This window comes from Grammomys surdaster, unplaced genomic scaffold, assembly GCF_004785775.1.
Source record: "Grammomys surdaster isolate TR1022 unplaced genomic scaffold, NIH_TR_1.0 198, whole genome shotgun sequence".
NCBI classification, from domain to species: Eukaryota; Metazoa; Chordata; class Mammalia; order Rodentia; family Muridae; genus Grammomys; species Grammomys surdaster.
Window position 1 is genome coordinate 1,733,365 of NW_021604643.1, and position 19,599 is coordinate 1,752,963.

The window sequence follows — 19,599 nt, forward strand, 5'->3', positions numbered from 1 at the left end:
CTGAGGGATCTGGACAGTACCACCCTACCTTTAAGAAGGACTTTCAAGCCTGCCCTTTCCCAGTTCAAAATATTGGGATCAGGCTGGTGTATATAGCTCACTTTTCCAGCAAGGTTCTGGGTTCAAGCCCCTGAATGGCAAAAAGGTAACAGTACAAAAGAAGATGTTCAAAACACTAAGCTATCTGGGTTTTGGCTAGCACTGGTTTTTGGCTTACAAGAAAATTTTAGACACCAAGGGCATCTTCTTCCAAATTTGCCAACACACATACACATTTTTTTAATGTGAATTTTTTTAAATTCCAATAAGTTGTTTTTCTGAGTCTAATTATTCCAACCATTAGAGTAAACAATTTTCTGAATTGAAGCTGTATCAATAATGTGGAGTTGATGGCTGCTCGTGTTTACAAGTGCAGAATCACACACATTTTAGCTCAGTTGACCCATCTGTGCACACATGCTTCCTACCTGAATAATGGTGGTGAGGCTCTTGAGGGCTTTTTAAGGAGGCTGAGATCTCTGAAATCATAGAAATGATTGGCATTTTAATTACTTGGCTGGAGATAAATACATGTTTGTACACTGCCTTCAACGTTACTATTCAATGGCTTAATCAGAATAGCTTCTCACTATCCAGAAAAGCTTCCCCAATATTCTTTAATGCATTATTGTGCTGCTTGCTATCCTGACAGCTTCCAAACATTGGTGTAATATCTCCAAGCATATTTATATGGGGAATTGGAGAAAGACAGGTAATATTAGCCTCAAACTACACTTCCTCTGAACCAATTACACCTCTGGGTTACAGAAGGCACGCAGCTGCCCATCACAACATCCCAGAAGCATGATTCTCTGAGCTCTTTGCCAAGATGCACCTACCCATGCAAAGACAATATTAATGCCAAGTTATTATCATACTACCTTACTGATTGAAACTAATGACAAAACATTACCGTGTGCCAGATACATAAGAAGGGGTGGCCAGTATCACATCATGGGATTTGTTAAGCTGTACCAGGACCCTGTGTTGGAAATACAGCACCTCCAGTGTTAACTCACTCTTTTCTATCTGTTCCATCCCTAAATCATAAGGCTCCAGAGAAATCCTTTGAAATGGTTTTGCTGTTCCATGAAAATCAAAATTAAAGTGGAGAGACTTCAGTCCCCTGGTGAAAACTGTTTTACACCTACTAGAGTAAACAGCAGAGTGAGCCCAAATTTAGGGAATGTCCGGGCTCCTGATGCCAGATAAAGAATGGAGAAAGCATCCTTCAAGGTGGCATACTGGGGACTATGGTCAGCAGAAAAGACTTCCATTTCTGAACTTAGTCAGTAATGAAGACTTTCAGCTCCCATTACAAGTCACACTGGACATGGGAGTGAGTAAGATACTGTGCTCAGACTTTAGAAATGTAAATACAGTGTACTAGAGAGAAACATGCAACTGTTATCACAACAGTTTGCTAAGTATAAATGATATAAAATCATTTATAACCAAGGCTGCTGGATTGCCCTACTGTCACCTGGAAGATAGAAAGTCATGATCATCTGACAGTGACAAAGCTGAGTTCCAATCAAGACATCAATGTCTCAGGAGCTCCAAGACCTTAGTTACATTTATTTAACATATTTTAACTGAGCATGGACCAACTACATGCCAGACAGCACAGTACTCTATGTAAGAGAAAGAAAAAGATCTCGAAGACAGCTGTTGGCTGTATGTGCAGGCCCTAGTCAACACTTTGGGCACAGAGTCTCTCTGAAACCATATAGGAGAAAGCTTCCACATGCAAGTGTGTGATTGGCTTCCTGTATGTGTAAATTATAACACTATCAATATTTGCAAAGTGAAAATGAGTCCAAGGGCTCTGCTCTCATTCAGAGAAATATCATGAAAATTACAGTCAAAAGAGATGATTCAAAGAATTCCAAGTTGAGGACAGAGCTCACTAGTAAAGTGCTTAGAGAACACAAGACCCTGGGTTCAATCTTCAATACCACAAAATCCAACAAACAGCACAAAAATGTAAAACCACACATCACTCCTTATTTATCTGGGATGTCTCTATTTTTATGCTGAATTCCTACTTTGTATTTGTCCACAAAACAAAAGAGAATACAAAGTCAAGAGCTATACAGTCTTAACAGAACAAGGAACTCTACCACCAGTAAGATAAAAGGAAGTCAAGAATAAATGTTTAAATATAAAAACTTACTGTCAACTTCATTTGAGCTTCTTGTTCTGTTTGGGGAACAAATGCAATTATTTAGAAAATGCTGTTTTAAGTCTTTCAGTTACCAAAACACTGAAAAATGATATGAAACAGAAATCAACATATGTGTATGGAAATCTCTGCTCCATCTTACCCCATTTTACCACTAGAAAACTTTGTAGCCATACAATTATTTTCATAGAAAAAAATTAATGCCAGTAAGGCATGTAAACTACTTTTTATCTATGCCCCAAGCTAATTGAGAAATGATGGTGTTAGTGGTTTTAATTAGCTGTGTGATCACACAACATACATAAGATTTAACTGTGTTTGTGTTGTTCTGGATCAATTAAACTAAAGGGTGCCTGAACTATGCAAAGCAGATGCCTACAAATGAGTCTGAGAACGTCTCTGGACAAGCCCACAAATCAGTTTCATTAGCCCACGTGGCCCCTAAATGTTCACAGGCTGAAATTAGCTTGCTTTAAATTGTTACTTGCCCTGCTCAAGTGCACAAGTGGCCACGGGCAAGTCTGAATAAATGCATTCAAAGAATATCTCCAGTACTTAGGGTCCTTAGGGAAGGAAGTACAATTACAATTATTGTTTAATTTCATGCTGCAATAACCCACCACTCTGCATGAGCACAAACTACTGAACCTTTGAGAGAAGAAAGTCATATGTCCTTTAGGTCTAGAAGCAGGCGTACATGGGGCTATGGTGGCAATTCCCAAGAAAGGCCATGTCAATGGAACTGAGGACCATAACTGTAAGTTACCTTCTACCTTCTTTATATCAACTGGCCTTCACATGAAGTGAGTTTACTCTATCCCATAGCCTTGCAGATATTTTGATGCTGTAACTACAAAAGTAAACACACACACACACACAAACACACACACAGACATTCATATATACACACACATACACACACATACACACACATTCATATATATACATTCACACACACTCATATACACTCATAGTTTCATTCACACACACACACCAATACATTCACATACATACATACACACACACCACACACTCACACACATTTATATACACCAACACACACACACACACCAGACCACACCACATATACACAATGTGGAGTGGAAACATCACCACAGCATAGTGCCAAACACCTGCAGCATCAGCTAATTGGGACACTGAGGCAGGAGGATCACTTGAGCCCAAGAGTTTGGGGCAAACCTGAGCAGCATAATGAGATCATGCCCCTTAAAAAATTAAAATAAAATAAAATCATCTTTATTTGGTTGGATTTCAAATTTTATTTCTCTGAATAAACAGAATTCAGGAATATACAACCATATTGTCTCTTTCCCATCTTTTCTCCCTCACTGTCTCAATCCTTGTCAGAGTTGATGTCTCGATAATTACAGTGCCAGTGAAAACCAGGAAACAAAGATCACCCTCATTCTGTGAAAGGAACACATGGAAGGGAGTAGCTTTTGAAAGCCAGTGAACAAGGCCTAGAGTGACAGTTTCGTGGTAAAGAACACTTGTTGCTCTTGCAGAATACTTGGATTCAATTCCAAGTATCCACCTAGTTGATCATAACTGTCTATAATTCCACGTCCAAGGCATCACATGCCCTTTTCTGGCTTCCATGAATATTGCACACATATACATAAGTACATGCAAGTAAAACACTCGCACATATTAAATAAAAGTAAATAAAACATTTCTAAATATAGAGAATAAATTTAATAAGGTCTTCTGGTTTTTAAGACAGAAAATGACTGTTGTTTTTATTCTGTAAACCACATTCACAATCTTACCTAGCTGAAAAGATATAATGATCAACCTGTGAGTGTGCTTTTTGATACTACAAAGGAATTGTTCACCTGCTGTCAAAGTGTGTGTGTTAACACAGTATTCTTCAATGGAGTTGGGTGGTGAACTATTACTAGAAACTGGAAAATGTGGAGAATAATTTATCCAATTCTTGCTAACACAAGAAATATCTTGTCACTTCACATGCATTTTTTCCTTCCTATTCTGATTGTACTAAACCTTTATTCCTAATCATCTTGGAGAATAGAATCTAAAAACCACACAGAAATACTCACAGAAAACTCCTGCTGAGGCTAGTGCTCGTGGAATTCCATGAGGGGTTTTTATCTGGGTCCTGTGCAGAAGGGAACAGATATTACAACGTCATAGCACTTCGACCCCATACTTCCAGTGGCACAGCAGCCAAGCACACTCTTTCTCCCTCTGCCTGGTGCAGGACCTCCCTTTTAACAAACCAAGGAAACACAAACTAGAAAGACCACATGGATAATGTCGGCATGTAATGAGGATACCTCCATAGTTGATTTTTTTTAATAGAATGAATGAAGTTGCTTTTATGGAGACATTGAAAGGAAAGCACAATACATAAAAATTTCTACAGCAATGGAGCAATCAGTTCATGGTCTGAAAGAAGCAAGGGAGGTCTGACTTGGCAGATACAATGAATATTTTTAATTGTCAATTTAACATAGTAAGAAACAGCCAGGGCAGGGGAAACACATGGGGTAAGCCTCTGGGTGTGTCCATGAAGATATTTGCAGAGAGGATTAACTTAGATGGGATGATCCACCTTGAAGGAAGAAGACAGCAAGTCCCAGAGTGAATTAAAAAAAGAGAAATTTGAAAGCCATGTAAGAGTCAGCATCCCCTTTCCCTGCATCCTGGTCTACAGATGTGTGAGCAAGCATCCTAACTTTGCTACTCAACTCTAACTGTTCCTATCAGGCTCAGGATTGACTGGACACTCAAACTACAAGCAAAATAACCTTTGGCTCTATGAGCTTCATTGGTCTAGGTATCCAGAAACATTACATCTTGACATCCTTATCATAAATTCATCACTGCTTCAGGTGATGGAGGGACAGGGAATCAAAAAGAGTATTGTGCTGGATTTACCTCATTTTATTCCATTTATCTGAGTCATATTTTTTGAGACGTGGTCTACTTGAGACAGGCATTGCACTAGGTGTTTTCCTGAGAGTTATCTCAGTTGAATACTACTGAAGATAAACTTTTACAGAGATAATGACACTCACAGGCCAACTGACACATGTAGCCTGATACATACACGTATGGAGAAGATATCAATGTAAATGGTAGAATTGGGATTTAAACACAGATTCTGCATCCAATTATCCTCAACTGGACGTTCATAGTATTTTCAAAATCTGTTAGATGTCATTGCTATAAGAACACCTGAGAATATCCATATAAGTAATGTTTATAATTCTCTAGTTCAGTTATTCAAACCAAGAGCAAAATCAGGTTCCTTGGGTTACTCTGCATCACACACCATGTATGAAGACATCACAAAACAAGGCATGGATTTGTAGGTGGAAATGATGCAGAGTACAAAATTGAACATCTGGGCATTAAAGAACCACAGAGAGACCTTCTCCCTGCGATGTTTTCCCATTCCCTGTATCTTATACTAGACTAATCACAGTAGGAATTCATTGTCTCCAGCATCAATCATTCTAGCCTTGAAAGACTCCAATTGGTAAAAGTTTCTTCTTAGATTAGTTGAAATCTGTCTCACAGTAACTCTTCCAGGATCTGTCTCTGAAAAGCATTCCAGAGAGAGACTGTTTCTCTAGCATGCGACAATGTTCACATATCTGAAAAGATGAACGTCTTCTCTTATCTGAGCATGCCCAGGAGAAGCAAATTACACAAGGAAAGAGAACAAAATCAACAAAGGACCAATGTGGAGAAGTTAAAACTCAAGCAAGGATCAACCCGATCATTGAATTCCCAAGGATTTCAGTCCAATGCCAGTTAAAATAGAGGCAAGTTATGGGCTGTGGGGTAAAATTAGTGCAGCAAAGTAAAGAGCTACAGGCACAAATGTCTTATAAAACTATCAAACTATTTTTACCTCTTGTGGCTGCCTTAGGTGGTCACTGGCTTGTGTGGTATGTCGTTCGAGTTCCTTCATTTTCATTTTCTGGTATATATAAGGTTCTAAACCTTGTTTTTAAAAGAAAAGAAATTAGAAAATTGGTTGAAATGTGTTACATTCAAATCACATTTCCCAAATAGAAAAATCTGGACACAGTACATTTATTTAAACTTAGATGTAGTTTTCTCTATTTTTAGCAAGTTTCACCAAGTTTCATTTTCTTCCTTTTTTTCTTTAAGCAATTGAAAACTGTATGTTCTGTTTCTATTCTTCTATAGCTGCATTCAGATTTAAAGTAGCTTCTACTTCTCTTTTGAAATTGTATTTATTATTATTATAATTATTATAAGTCATGCACATGTGGCATTTGCACATGGAGTTTACGGGACAACTTTATAGCTTCTCTTCAACTTTTGCATAGAATCTGGAGACTGAACTCATGTCCTCTGGCTTGCTAAGTGAACACTTTACCCACTGAGCCACCACACCTACCCTAACTTTTACTTCTCTATCAAAGTCAGGAATTAAATAATCCATGATGCTTTTCTGAACATATCCAGCAACATTTTATATTCACCATTTCTTGCATTCTATTACCCATACTTTAAAATATATTTAAAATATACTAGTTGTAAATTAATAATCCTTCCTTCATAAAGGCACCAGACACAAAAGGACAATAAGTAGTAATAACAACAAAAGACAGAAAAATGATACAATCAGCTTAATTGTTATGCTTTCCTTAGATTAGACAATAGATTTTATTTTATTATTATGTTTACACCTGGAATCTACAAAGCTAAGAGCTGTAACAAATGTAAGAGACAATAACTACATTTTTCCATGTAATTTTCTTCTAGAAAAAAGTATGTAAGAAATACAAAGAAAGCTATTGGCATATGATAAAATTGCAATGACAGTACTGTATTATCACTAAAAACAAAAATATTATAGAAAAGAATGTTTTGTATTTTCATAGGATGCTTAGAAATTTTCTGAGTGTATAAGGACAGCTCCCTGAGAACTGGACATTCAGCTTAGTTGATAGAATTCCCAGTGTGCAAGGGCTCTGAGTTCATTCCCCTGCACTGCATAAACCAGGCATGGCAATGCACACATGAAACAATGGCATGCAGGAGTTAAATGCAGAAGGAGCAGAAACTCAAGGTCATCCTCAGCTATACATTCAATTTGAGGCCAACCTGAGCTACTTGTGACTGCGATTTGGAAGAGGGCCTTGTAACTCTCCAAATTTTATTTCCTTACTTTTTTTCCAATTATTTCTTAAGAGGTTTCAAAAGAAACAATAAAGCTTTTCAAGTCAATATGTGTTCCAAGGGTGACACTAAGCCTCATCAGATCTGTTGGGCCCTTGGGGTCAGGCAGTTTCCTTCCCAGACCCTCCTAATACACATATCTTCCTGTCTGAAATTCACTGGAAAGATAATAAGTATTTAAGAATGATGTACTATAATCTAAGAATAAGTATAAAGCATGAAATGATGTCATTTGAGGAAAATGGACAGAAGTTATCAAATAAAGTGTGGTGATCTGTATGAAAATGGCTCCCATAGACTCATAGGAAGTGGCATCGTTGGAGGTATGGCTTTGTTGGAAAAAGTATGTCACTGAGGGGTGGACTTTAATGTTTCAGAAGCTCAAGCCAGGTCTAGTGGCTCGCTGTCTCTTCCTGCTGCCTCCATAGACATATGGAGAACTCTAAGCTACCTCTCCAGCACCATGTCTGCCTACATGCTACCATGCTTTCTGCCATGACCAATAATGGATTAAACTTCTGTACTGTAAGACAACCCCCAATGAAATATTTGCCTTTATAAAAGTTGTCGTAGTCATGTTTTTTTTATAGCAATAAAACCCTAACTATGAAGGAAGTAAAGCAAGGCAGACAAGGTAGGACAAATACCAAAGGTTTTTCTCATCTGTGAACTCTAAATTTTAAAGCGCATGAAAGTAGGGTGAGAACTATTTTGGAAGAGGGACCATAAGGAGAAGGAATGGTGACAAGAAAGGTAACACTGAATATGACTGAAGCAGTGTGATGATTTGTGTAAGCTTGGCCCAGGGAGTGGCACTGTTTGGGAGGTGTGACCTTGTTGGAGTAGATATGTCACTGTGAGTGTGGGCTTTAATACCCTAGCCCTAGCTGCCTGGAAGCCAGTATTCTGCTAGCAGACTTCAGATGAAGATGTAGAACTCTCAGTTCCTCCTGTACCATGCCTGCCCAGACTCTGTCATGCTCCCTCCTTGATGATAATGGACTGAATCTCTGAACATGTAAGCCAGTCCCAATCAAATGTTGTCCTTTATAAGATTTGCATTGGTCATGGTGTCTCTTCACAGCAGTAAAAGCCTAACTAAGACAAGCAGGTTACATACACATACGAAAATATTACAGTGAACTCATTTTTTTAAATTAATACATCCTAAAAATATAAACACTAAACATAGGTTATACTGCTTATAAAATACATATAGCTACATAACTAAATATAACATGTTTAAATGAAGAGAGATGATTTGTCCTAGACTTCAGTCAGGGTTTTTGTTTTTCTTTGTTTCATTCCTGGCTTGCTTATGTTTTCACTGTGATGAAAAATCTCACTACATAGCCTATACTTAGCCTGGAAGACACGGTTTTCTTGCCTCAGCCTCCTACATGCTCAGGCTTTTGTCAGGGAGTCATCAGCTCGGCTAGAGTTGTGTTTTATGCATGGGTTTAACATAGACAAAGGCACAGTCTCTGGTAATCTGTGAGTTAAGAGAAGACAACTAAGCTCTTGAGACATACGTGTGAATTAACGTAATTCCCATTTAATTTCTAATACTTCTTCCAGCTCTGTGTCTATTTAATTCACACTGGCTTGTTGAGGGTTGTATCTTAAATACAAAACAGGGTTCACTTATTTTGCCATAATGCTTTCGTCTGGACAGTTTGTTGTCCTCAGGCGTACACCACACATCATATGCTTCATAACATCTCTGTCCCTTTCTGACTAGAAGCCAAGAGCATCCCCTTTCTCATGACAACAGAGCATGTCTGCAGATTTGGCCAATGGCCCAGTGGCCCCTGGGGAGGGCAAGGGGTCGAGGTTGGTATGAAAAATTACCACGTAGTTTAGGACCATGGAGCAAAACCGAAGGAGGGTTTAAAAATAGAAGATCTTGCAGACCTTGTTTGAAATTTAGTGTCTTAAGTAATTTCAAATGTGTGTTTTCCTTGATCACATGCTTTCTTCTTCTTTAAAAAGATATTTGAGTGCACAAAGTTCAAAGCTGTATTTGTGTGCATTTCTGTTCACAGTCTGTCTCATCTCACTTTACTCCATGCTATGCCTTGCTTGCAAGTCTTCCCCACACATTCCATTAAGTTTACCGTTAAACTTGTCTACCTGTAAATACTCTATGGAGGCCATGGCGAATAACCAACAATGGCTGACATCCTGATCCTTACCAGTATGGCATGAGCTTTCTCAAATTAAGCAAACTCCTCTCCCTGTAAGTGAGACTGAAGGACCCAATTTAGGGCAAAAACTCCTTGAATATAAAAGATTATCTACATTTTAATGTTTCTTTTCTGTATCCTGATACCAAGTCCTTTAAGCAAATGAAACTTTGTCCTTTGCATGTGCATTATAAAGCAGCAAAGAGCTGTTTCCCTTCTTAGAGGCTTCTGCAGTCTCTCCTTACCACATCTCTACTCAAGAATACTAGAAACCACCAGTAGTTTAAACACTACTCTCTAGAGGATTCTGCCGGATGTTGGGATCTAAGGCTACATAATCACATACCTATCTGGCTGAAGTTGGACACAGAGAGCCAATTCTTGCTGAACTCTTCAGTGGCGTTAGTTTCTCCTGGCTCTGAATTCAATTGGTCACTTTGATAGCAGGCATTGACTGTTATCACCTGGAGAGAAAGTCACTTGCTCAAACACATGACATTGGTCTGACAATAGTTTACATTAATGTTAATAGAAGCACACAGCGGAAGGCAGTGATTAACCTTGGCCACATTTCGAATTATTTTGGACACTTAGAAAACCCACCATTGAGGCCACCAGGTCACACACATCTGTGCACACTTTCTTTGCAGTCATGATTAAGAACCAGAATGTGGAGTGGGACCTGAATGAGCATCAAAATCACTCAGGAGCAGTCCATTAGCTTACACCCGCAGGATTTCTATTCAGAAGGTCTAGGGGAGAGGTGGAACTCGGATCTCTAATGAGTTCCCAAGGGAAGTCCACAGTGCTGATTGGAGATCATATTTCAAAACACACAGCTATAGAGAGAGGGAAATATTTAAATTCAAAGTACTTGCATTGGAATTCTGTCCCAACAGAACTTGTACAAACTTGGAAAATAATTTACTATTTCCATCCTTCATTGTCTCCAATATTAAAGCAGTAGAGAGCTGGTTTACCATGTCTGTTTACATCTTTCCCAGGGAGAGACAACAGGCCAATTAAATTTCAAAGCAATAAATGAGTGAAATTATGAGCATTTGAGCTCAGATGCAGTTTCTAGTTGAACTCAGACCATTTGAAAGATTCTAAACTAAATATCCTTAAATGCTTTTCCCACAGGATCCTAACAGGTCATGGCACTGTCTCAGATGGTAGTTTTCTTTATCAAGCCAACTCTCTCCCCTAGCAGATGACTTTACATTTTTGTCTCTTTGCTTCTGCTTCTTTTTTTTTTTGACCTAATTTGGGGAGGGGGTGACTTTTTACCCATGAGTACTATATTTACATCATTTCTAACTTCCAACTCCTCCCATGCTCCCAACTCCCTCGCAAACTCATGACTTCTTTAATTACTGTTACATATATGTGTGTGTATGTGTGTGTTATGTATTTATATATATACATATATACATATATACACTATACTGAGTCCGTATAAATGATAAGGGTTAAAAAGTTAAATTACACCGGGCGGTGGTGGTGCACACCTTTAATCCCAGCACTTGAAAGGCAGAGGCAGGTGGATTTCTGAGTTCGAGGCCAGCCTGATCTACAGAGGGAGTTCCAGGACATCCAGGGCTACACAGAGAAACCCTGTCTCGAAAAACAGAAACAAAAACAAAAAAGTTAAATTACTTAATTATGGGCTGGTCCCTGGAGAAGACTGACTCTCCCTCTCTCTGTAGTCATCAGTTGCCTGTAGCACTCCATCTAGGAGTAGACACTTGTGAGATATCCTGCATCCACATTGGCCTATCAACTAATGTTATTGTGAAGATCGTGTTTAGGTAACAATATTTTTGAGATTTCATGAATGCAGTTGCCCTATAATATATAGAAGATGCTATCTTAGAGCAGACACCTTGGTCCTCTGGTTCTTACAACCTTTCTGATTCCTCTTTCAAAATATTCCCCGAGCCGTAAGTATCAGGTTATGTTCTTAGTGATATATTAGCTGTGGCTGAGCACCCCATGGTCAACTGTTCTCAGCATTTTGACCACTTGTGGGTTTCTAGAATTGTTTCAGTCTACTTCATTAAAAAAAAAAGCTTCTTTGATGAAGAGTGAGGAGTACTTCAAATTGTCAAAGACCATAGAAGCCAACAGAGAACACTGCACCAGAAAAGCTATCTGCCATAGTTTGAGAAAGAAAAACTTTTCAAGTATAAACATCCTATAAAATTCATGTCCATCAAATCAGAGAATTCTGGAAACCATGGTGCAGACTGAAGATAGGAACAAGCATCCAAGAGCTTATATATAAATAACAAAGCTATAATTACTGAAACACAAAGTAGAGCTAAGAATACAAATAGCAAAATAACAATGATAATAATTGTAAAATTACATCAATCAATGAGTATCTTTCAATAATAAATGTAAATATCAATGGCTTCCACTCTTTGTTTACCTCAGGTTAGTGAGCTACATTAAGAAACAAAATCCACCTTTCTGTTTTCTACAAGGGACTCAGTTTACCTTCAAAGATAGGTGATGTCTTAACATAAATAGAAGAAAAGAAGTATTCCAAGCAAAAGAGATCAGAAAGAAAACAGCCATCACTGTCCTAATATCTAATAAAATAGAAATCAAACTAAAACAACAAGAAGAGTCATAGAGGGAACAATTAACCAAAAAGACATCACAATCCTAAACACATATTCACTAAACACCTGTGGATTCAATTCCATAAAAAGCACAATACCAGATATAAAAGTACAAATAAAGTCTAGCTCATTAATAGTGGGTGATTTCGGTACTCCACTTTCTCCAGTACACAGGTCATCTGGACAAAACATCAGAATTAAATGACAACAGACATTAAATGGACTTAACAGATATCTACAGAATTTTCTACCCGAGGACCAAAGACTACACATTCTACTGAGCAGCCCGTGGAAGCCTCGCTAAAATGGACCACATCCTGGGCCACAAAACAAATCTTAACGAATTCTGAAAAGATGAAACAATTCCATGTGTTTGTTCTACCACAATGCAATGAAGCTTAAGATCAACACTAAATGAATCCCCAGTAATTACACCAACTCATGAAGATTAGACAGCACATTACTAAATGATGAGTGGGTCATAGAAGAAATAAGAAGAAAGAAATTAAAAGATTCTTAGTACTAAATGAAAATGAAAACAAAGCAAATAAAACAAAGCCACTGGGACCTAGTGGAAGCTATCCTAACAGGAAAATTCATAGCTCTAAGCACTTACATTAAAAACATTTTAAAGGCACAAATAAATGACTTAATGATACAACTTAAGAATTGGAAAAACAAGAACAAACCATACCCAGTAGTTGGGAAGAAATAATAAAAATCAGGGCAAAAATTGATGAACATAAGCAAAAAGTAATGATAATACAAAGAATCAATGAATCTAAGAACTGGTTCTTTGAGAAAGTAAGCAAGATTGACAGACCCTTGGGCCCAACTGATCAAAAGAAAGAAAGGGAGCCAAATTAGCAGAAGCAAAAATAAACAGAGAAATATTACAACAGACACCAAAGAAATTCAGAATACTGAATATAAAGGAATGCTACAAAAACCTGTACTTCGTTAAGTAAATAATTGAAAAAAATAGACAAATTTCTAGATTCATGGAAACCACTAATGTTAAGCCAAGACTAAATGACCAGCAACTTAAACAAACCCATAACAAATCAAGAGATTAAAACAATAATAAAAAGCCTTTAACTGCTTCTTATTACAGTAACAAAGAGAGCTGCATATTTCAAAGTATCAGTTTATTTGGAAAAATAAATAAATAAAAATAAAATAAAACATGAAAAACATGAAAGGAAGGAATTCTCACAAAATTAGAGTCATTCTGACAAAATGTAAGATTCATTAGACTAACATGAAAGCAACATCAGAATGTGTGGGACCTAAGTAATGTATGCTTAGAGGTAATTTTATAACATTGAATATCTCCATTCAAAAATAAAAGATTCAATATGTATGAGATTGTTGATGAACAAATAAAAGATCACTTTCTAAAAATGGAAAGAAACTCCCAAATCATTAACCGATTTTTCTAACATAAACTAGAAAGAGAAAAGCAAGTAAACCCAAAGTAAACTGAACAAAGGAAACAGAATTGAATTCAGGGAAAAGTCAATAAAATTGAGTTGGCTTTTCAAAAAAAAAAAATCGAAACAGATAAAAACCTAGAGCCAGGCTGATCATAAAACAAAGAAAGAAAATACAAATTATGAATATTCAGAATGCAAGAGACAATGTCCCTCTAGGTGCTGCATGAAGCAGTAAAATAATAACCAGAGGATATTACACTGAAGCTAGAGGCACAATCTGTAATCACAGCTTCTGGGTCACAGAGGAGAGAATAGCATGAGTGCCAGGTCAGATACACACAGACACCCTGTCTCAAAGATGGATCTAGGGAGAGGGAGGAGCGGAGGAGGGACTTACAAATAATGTTTCGCCAACTCACAAGACACAGACACTTGCCCCAACTAGCCAAAAGAATGAAAGAGATGACCCGAATTATCAGGCACAGAAATGAACAGGAAACATTCAATGAAATGAATAAAGGTTTTAAATACCGAAACAGACAAAACCAACTTATGAATTTGATAATCTAAACAGCCCTATGATTATTATAGATACTTATATGTAGTTAAAAAGTTTTCTACAAGGATGATTTTAATGGATAATATGACTGAATATGTAATGTCAAAAGATTATCAACGTTTCACAAACTCACAAGGGATGCTAAAGGTATATACCAGATGTAGCAAATGATCCTGGGATAACTCTCATGCCCAAACCAGAGCTGTGAGAGTAAGGGAACTAAAGACAATGTTCCAGGAACACAGGTGCAAAAAAGAATACCATATACAAACGTACATAGGCGGACCAGTGAGGTTTATCCCAGTAAACTAGAATATGCCGGTTTAATGCTTGAAACATTAACTCTGACATTATAAAAATAACAAAGTAAAGAAGAAATCCATCTAAGTTGTTGTGCAACAAGATTGACAAATATCATATTTAGTGGTGAAAGACAAAGCACATTCCACCAGAAATAACAGAAAAAAAAGCAAAGGCCCTGGGCTGTCTCCATTACAGTTCAAAAAACAAAAAAATTAGAAAGATGGCAGAGCTCACCACTTCTATTTAACACAATACTAAATGTTCAAGTCAGTGTAATCAGGCAAAAATAATAATAATAATACCAGATTAAAATCAAGAATTAAAACTGCATTGCTAATATCATCACCTACATAAAATATTCTAAATAAATTATCAAAAACTTTCAAAAGCAAAAGTGAAATATAGAAGCAAAAGCAAAATTGTGAAGTATAAGACCAAGGTTGTACACACATGCATACATACATACATACATACATACATATGTGCACACACACATACACATACATACATATATACACACGAATATATATTCACTACAATAATTAATATATGTCACAATCACAGATATCTGTGATATACATGTAACAAGAGATATTCAAGACCTAAATGCTAAAATTACAAAGAATTACTGAGAAAAGGTTTAAAAGACCTGCTAGCTAGACACACATTGCTTCTATGGATCAGACACCTAGTTGTGGTTAAGATGTCAGTTTTCCCACAACTGGCATGCAGATTCAGAGCAATTCTGTTCCAAATCCCAGAAGGCTTCTGTGTAAAAACTGAAATCTGAGACTAAATTTATATATAAATGCAAAGAACATAAAATAGCCAAATCATTTCTTGAAAAACGAAGGATTTCTTTTATGCATGATTTCACAACTTATAAAGTTTCGGTAGTTGAAATAGATTTAGTATTGGCATGGAGATAGACAGAAATAGAGCCACACATACTGTGGGTCTGTATAGTCAATTAGTTTTTGACAAATGTTAAGGTAATTCAATAGAAAAAACAGTCACATTTTTACCAAAAAAAAAATGATAGAATTTTTGATATCCATATGGGAGAGAAAATTCAATCCTTTCTTAGCCCCATATACAAAAATTACTTTAAAATGGACTGTAGAACTAATGTAGAAACTAAAAGCATAAGCATCCTATCAGAAACAAGAGACAGTATAGGTTTAAAGTCTTGGGTTTGAGGGTTTTGAGCCGCAGAAGAAAAAAAGTCAAATATTCAGTCAAAATTTTAAAAGTAATTCTCTGCTTCTGACAATAGTCATGACAATAAAGGAGAAAAGGTTTGCATAGAACATCCACAAAAGACAAGGACATACTGTAAGCGTTTACAACTTCACAGTAAGCAAACAAAGCAACTTATACAAAAGACCCAGAGATACATCCCAATGAACACATGAAACGTCCTCTAAGAGCCTGAGTCAGTACTGACTAATCAGTCTCACGATGATGCAGACTACAGAGCCAACAATATACCTGAGGTTAAGACTGTGCATCATGCAGACAGACGTGGAAGCAGAACAGCTGATATATTCATAATCTGCAAGTGGACACAGAAAGCCACATGGGGGCATCTTTGAGAATTACATACAACAGAATGCTAGCCTTCCTCCACCTCTCCCAAGTACTTGCCAAGGAGAAATGAAAGCAAATGTTCAACGAAAGACCTATATACAAGTGTTCACCCTGGTTTTCTTAGACTAGTCCAACACGGAAACAACCCAATGGCTTTCAGCTTGTGAACAGATAAACAAGTCAAAATGTGTGTCTTCACTCCTCCTGGTACAAAGTTATCATGTGTGCACTAAAAGAGCCAAGGGGTGAGGCCACTGACTCAGTAGCTTGAACACTAAAGTACAGAAGGAGGAGGACTTACTGGCACCTGGAGTCCCTGGGTCTTCCTCTTTTTCTTTGACAGGCTCCTGTTCTTGGTTAGCAGTTTTGCTTTGAGCCATGTTGACCCGGTCTCTGAGGATTTTGAATGGCCTGGAAGGAAAGGGTATATATGAGGATGCTGAAGGCAGCTGGCAGTAATGATTTCATTTTTTTGGCCGGGGGGGGGGGGAACGCATGAGAGAATGAGAAGAATAATTCTACTCTTAATAATCACAGACATTTTCACAACAGTATTGAAGCAAGTGACACTTTCAAAAATATTTCTTCCTCATTCGGCCATAAATGGATGTCTTTATCACACCCCTCCCCCTCAAAGCTCAGGGATGAGTGCAGAAATAAAAGAGGTGGAAAGAAACATTGCTCATAGACAGAGATGATGGGTAACTCCAAAGAGACAATCTTCTACACATAACAGGCTGCTGGACAGATGAACTCCCAGGGGCCGTAATGGCATGCATAAGACCCGCACAAGTTCATGGAGACAGAAATGCCAGGAAGGAGAAGGGAAAGTGGACATTAAGTTTCACCCCTAATCAGAAGCTATTTGCAATTGATAGCTGCAGAGAAAGTGGGGGAAATTGCTTTTCCCCAAGTGGAGTGACACTGGCTAACTCAACCACATCCCAGGCAGGGCAGGTCCCAAGCTCAGGAGAAGCTGCCCAACAGAAAACAAACTCCATGATTTTTTTTTTATGCTTTTTGTTTTGTCTGGGGCTTCCTTTTGTTTTGTTGGTTATTTTTTTGGCTTTTCAAGACAGGGTTTCTCTGTGTAGCCTTGGCTGTTCTGGAACTCATTCTGTACTCCAGGCTGACCTTGAACTCAGAAATGGAAGGAATATGCCACCACAAAAAGGGATCTATCATGACTGTCCTCTGAAAGACCTAACAAGCAGATCAAAGAGTCAGGTGCAGATATTTACACCCAACCAATGGACAGAAGCTGGTGACCCCTGTGGTAGAATTAGGGAAAAGCTGGAAGAAGCTGAGGAGGAGGGCGACCCTATAGGAGGACGAGCAGTCTCAACTAGCCTGGACCCCTGAGATATCTCAAACACTGGACCACCAATCAGGCAGCATACTCCAGCTGATATGAGGCCCCCAAATACATATTCAGCAGAGGACTGCTGGATTGAGACTTAGTCAGAGAAGATACACCTAACCCTCAAGAGACTGGAGGCCCCAGGGAGTGGGGAGGTCTCCTGTGGTGAGGGGTAGGGGGTGGCAACATTCTCATGTGGGGGGGGGGGGTATAGGTATGGGAGGTGGAACAGTCAGAGGGTAGACTGGGAGGGGGATAAAATCTGGAATGTAAAAAAAGATTAAATAAAATTTAAAAAATAAAGTAAAATGAAATGTATCTCACAGGGGGAAAAAGTGAAAAAGAACATGAAGTTGTGTGGTTGGGGAAAGATCTGGGAGGAGTTGGGAAAGGTAAGAGGTTATGATCAAAACATACTGTATACACTTTTTAAAAATAAGAAAAAAGAGTAAAAGAATAAATTTAAAACATTTGTTCCTTACTGTTGTTCTTCCAGGTCTTCCTCAGTTTCTCCTCCTTGTGGAATCTAAAGCTACGACTTCTAATGAGAGCTTTATCTCTGCAGAGAGGATTGATCCAAAAGGATCTTCTTGTCTCGGTCCATGATCCTGCTGGGCACTCACAACTCTGGGCCAGTTTTCTTGTGTTATCCAGTCCAGACCTGCCTCCAGTCTCCAGTGAGCCATCTCCATCTGGATTGGGGTCACTGTTGCAAGTGGAGGCCAAGCAAGTTTTCCACTTTTTTTTAAAGCTAAACACACCTGTTTCATCACTTTCTGAAAATGCCCAGTTCACATATCCACCTTCATCTTGCATGCTGACAGCTCTCGAAGGAAGAGAAGTCATTGTCATGGGAGTAGGCGTGCCACTGAATGCCAGTGAGTCTTGTTCTCCCTTGTTAGGCTTCTCTGGCATCTGTGTAACTGCCTCATGCTGATCTTTGTGTTCGGCTACCAATGCCTGATGAGAGGCAGCAGGAGTCTGCCCAGGCAAGTGGATAGTGATATCACTGTGGTGTATGTGTTCCAATGCCAGACCATCGATGCCTGCCTCCTCAGATGATCTGAAAAGACGTGGGGAGTTTTCCAAAGACAACGGAACTTGTTTTCCAGAAGATGGGACCAGAAGAAACTGGCCATACTTAGAGTGTGCTTGCCTGACATGGGAAACCCCAGAATCGACTGTCCTCTGTTCCATTTCACGTTCTTCCTGGTCTTCTCTTACATGTGAGGCCTCTCTCTTACTGTGTGTAACCTCTACAAGGGCACCCCTCTGCACTCTTGGAGGAAGCTGGCTTCTAGCAAGGCTCCTCAGCAAAGAAGGGGGCATGCTGTAGTACTGAAATTTCTTGCCACAGCTTTCCGTATCACTTAGAATCTTGGCACAGATGACATTGGTCCAACTATGGGGTCGTTTTCTGCAAGTAGAATCTTTTCTGTTGGCTAGAAGAATCTCATCTTCTTGCAAGGTGTCAACAGCAGAAAGGACCTTTAAGGTGTCAATAGTTAGGGCCGAGAGGTCCTGTAGGTGTCCCACTTGGCTGTCCAGGGATAGTAGGGAGTCCTTTATAAAAGATACTTTTTCATTCATTTCTTTGAGTTGGAAGAACATCTCTGATACCCTAATGGTGAAGATAGGGTAAACATCAATAAACACACTAATCTGGTGGAAATTGTTCTTGTTCTTGTCTCACCTTTCTTCTTCTATAGGTGACAGCTAAGGCACTGCTTCCAAAAGCTAAGCCTGCTTCCCATGTTCTGCTCTTTCTAAGACAGTAGGCATTCTAATCCCAGGTGACCTTGACTTTCCCTGTCTTTCTACTGTAACACCAAGGAGAAGAATTATCAATCTACACTTCCAACCTTCGTGTCTTTCTGACCTCAGAACCAGCTTTCCAGCTGCATGCAGGTTAGTTACCACAGCAATGATCTAATGGATCAGCCTACTGTTGTCCACTAATGTGTTTGTTCATTTTCATGACAAACATTGGAATATTGTCTATTGGAAAATCCTTTGTCTAAAGTTGAGGCATGATACCCAGTTCTGAAAGATATCTGTATTCCCTCTGAACACCCACACTCCAGTGTCATTCCCTTCCCCACATCC

General features: G+C 38.5%; 1 protein-coding gene across 1 annotated transcript in view; it reads right to left on the bottom strand.

Moving 5' to 3' along the window:
* Trpm6 (transient receptor potential cation channel subfamily M member 6) overlaps nt 1–19,599 on the bottom strand; it is a 135,873-nt gene that overhangs the window by 19,731 nt on the left and 96,543 nt on the right. Inside the window, exons 26-32 of the mRNA XM_028770157.1 lie at nt 17,976–19,114; nt 16,435–16,544; nt 9,962–10,079; nt 6,129–6,220; nt 4,306–4,364; nt 2,216–2,241; nt 468–518 (exon numbers count right to left, since the gene is read on the bottom strand). Of these exons, the coding sequence (XP_028625990.1) occupies nt 468–518; nt 2,216–2,241; nt 4,306–4,364; nt 6,129–6,220; nt 9,962–10,079; nt 16,435–16,544; nt 17,976–19,114 (1,595 nt within the window). The remainder of the gene's footprint in view (nt 1–467; nt 519–2,215; nt 2,242–4,305; nt 4,365–6,128; nt 6,221–9,961; nt 10,080–16,434; nt 16,545–17,975; nt 19,115–19,599) is intronic.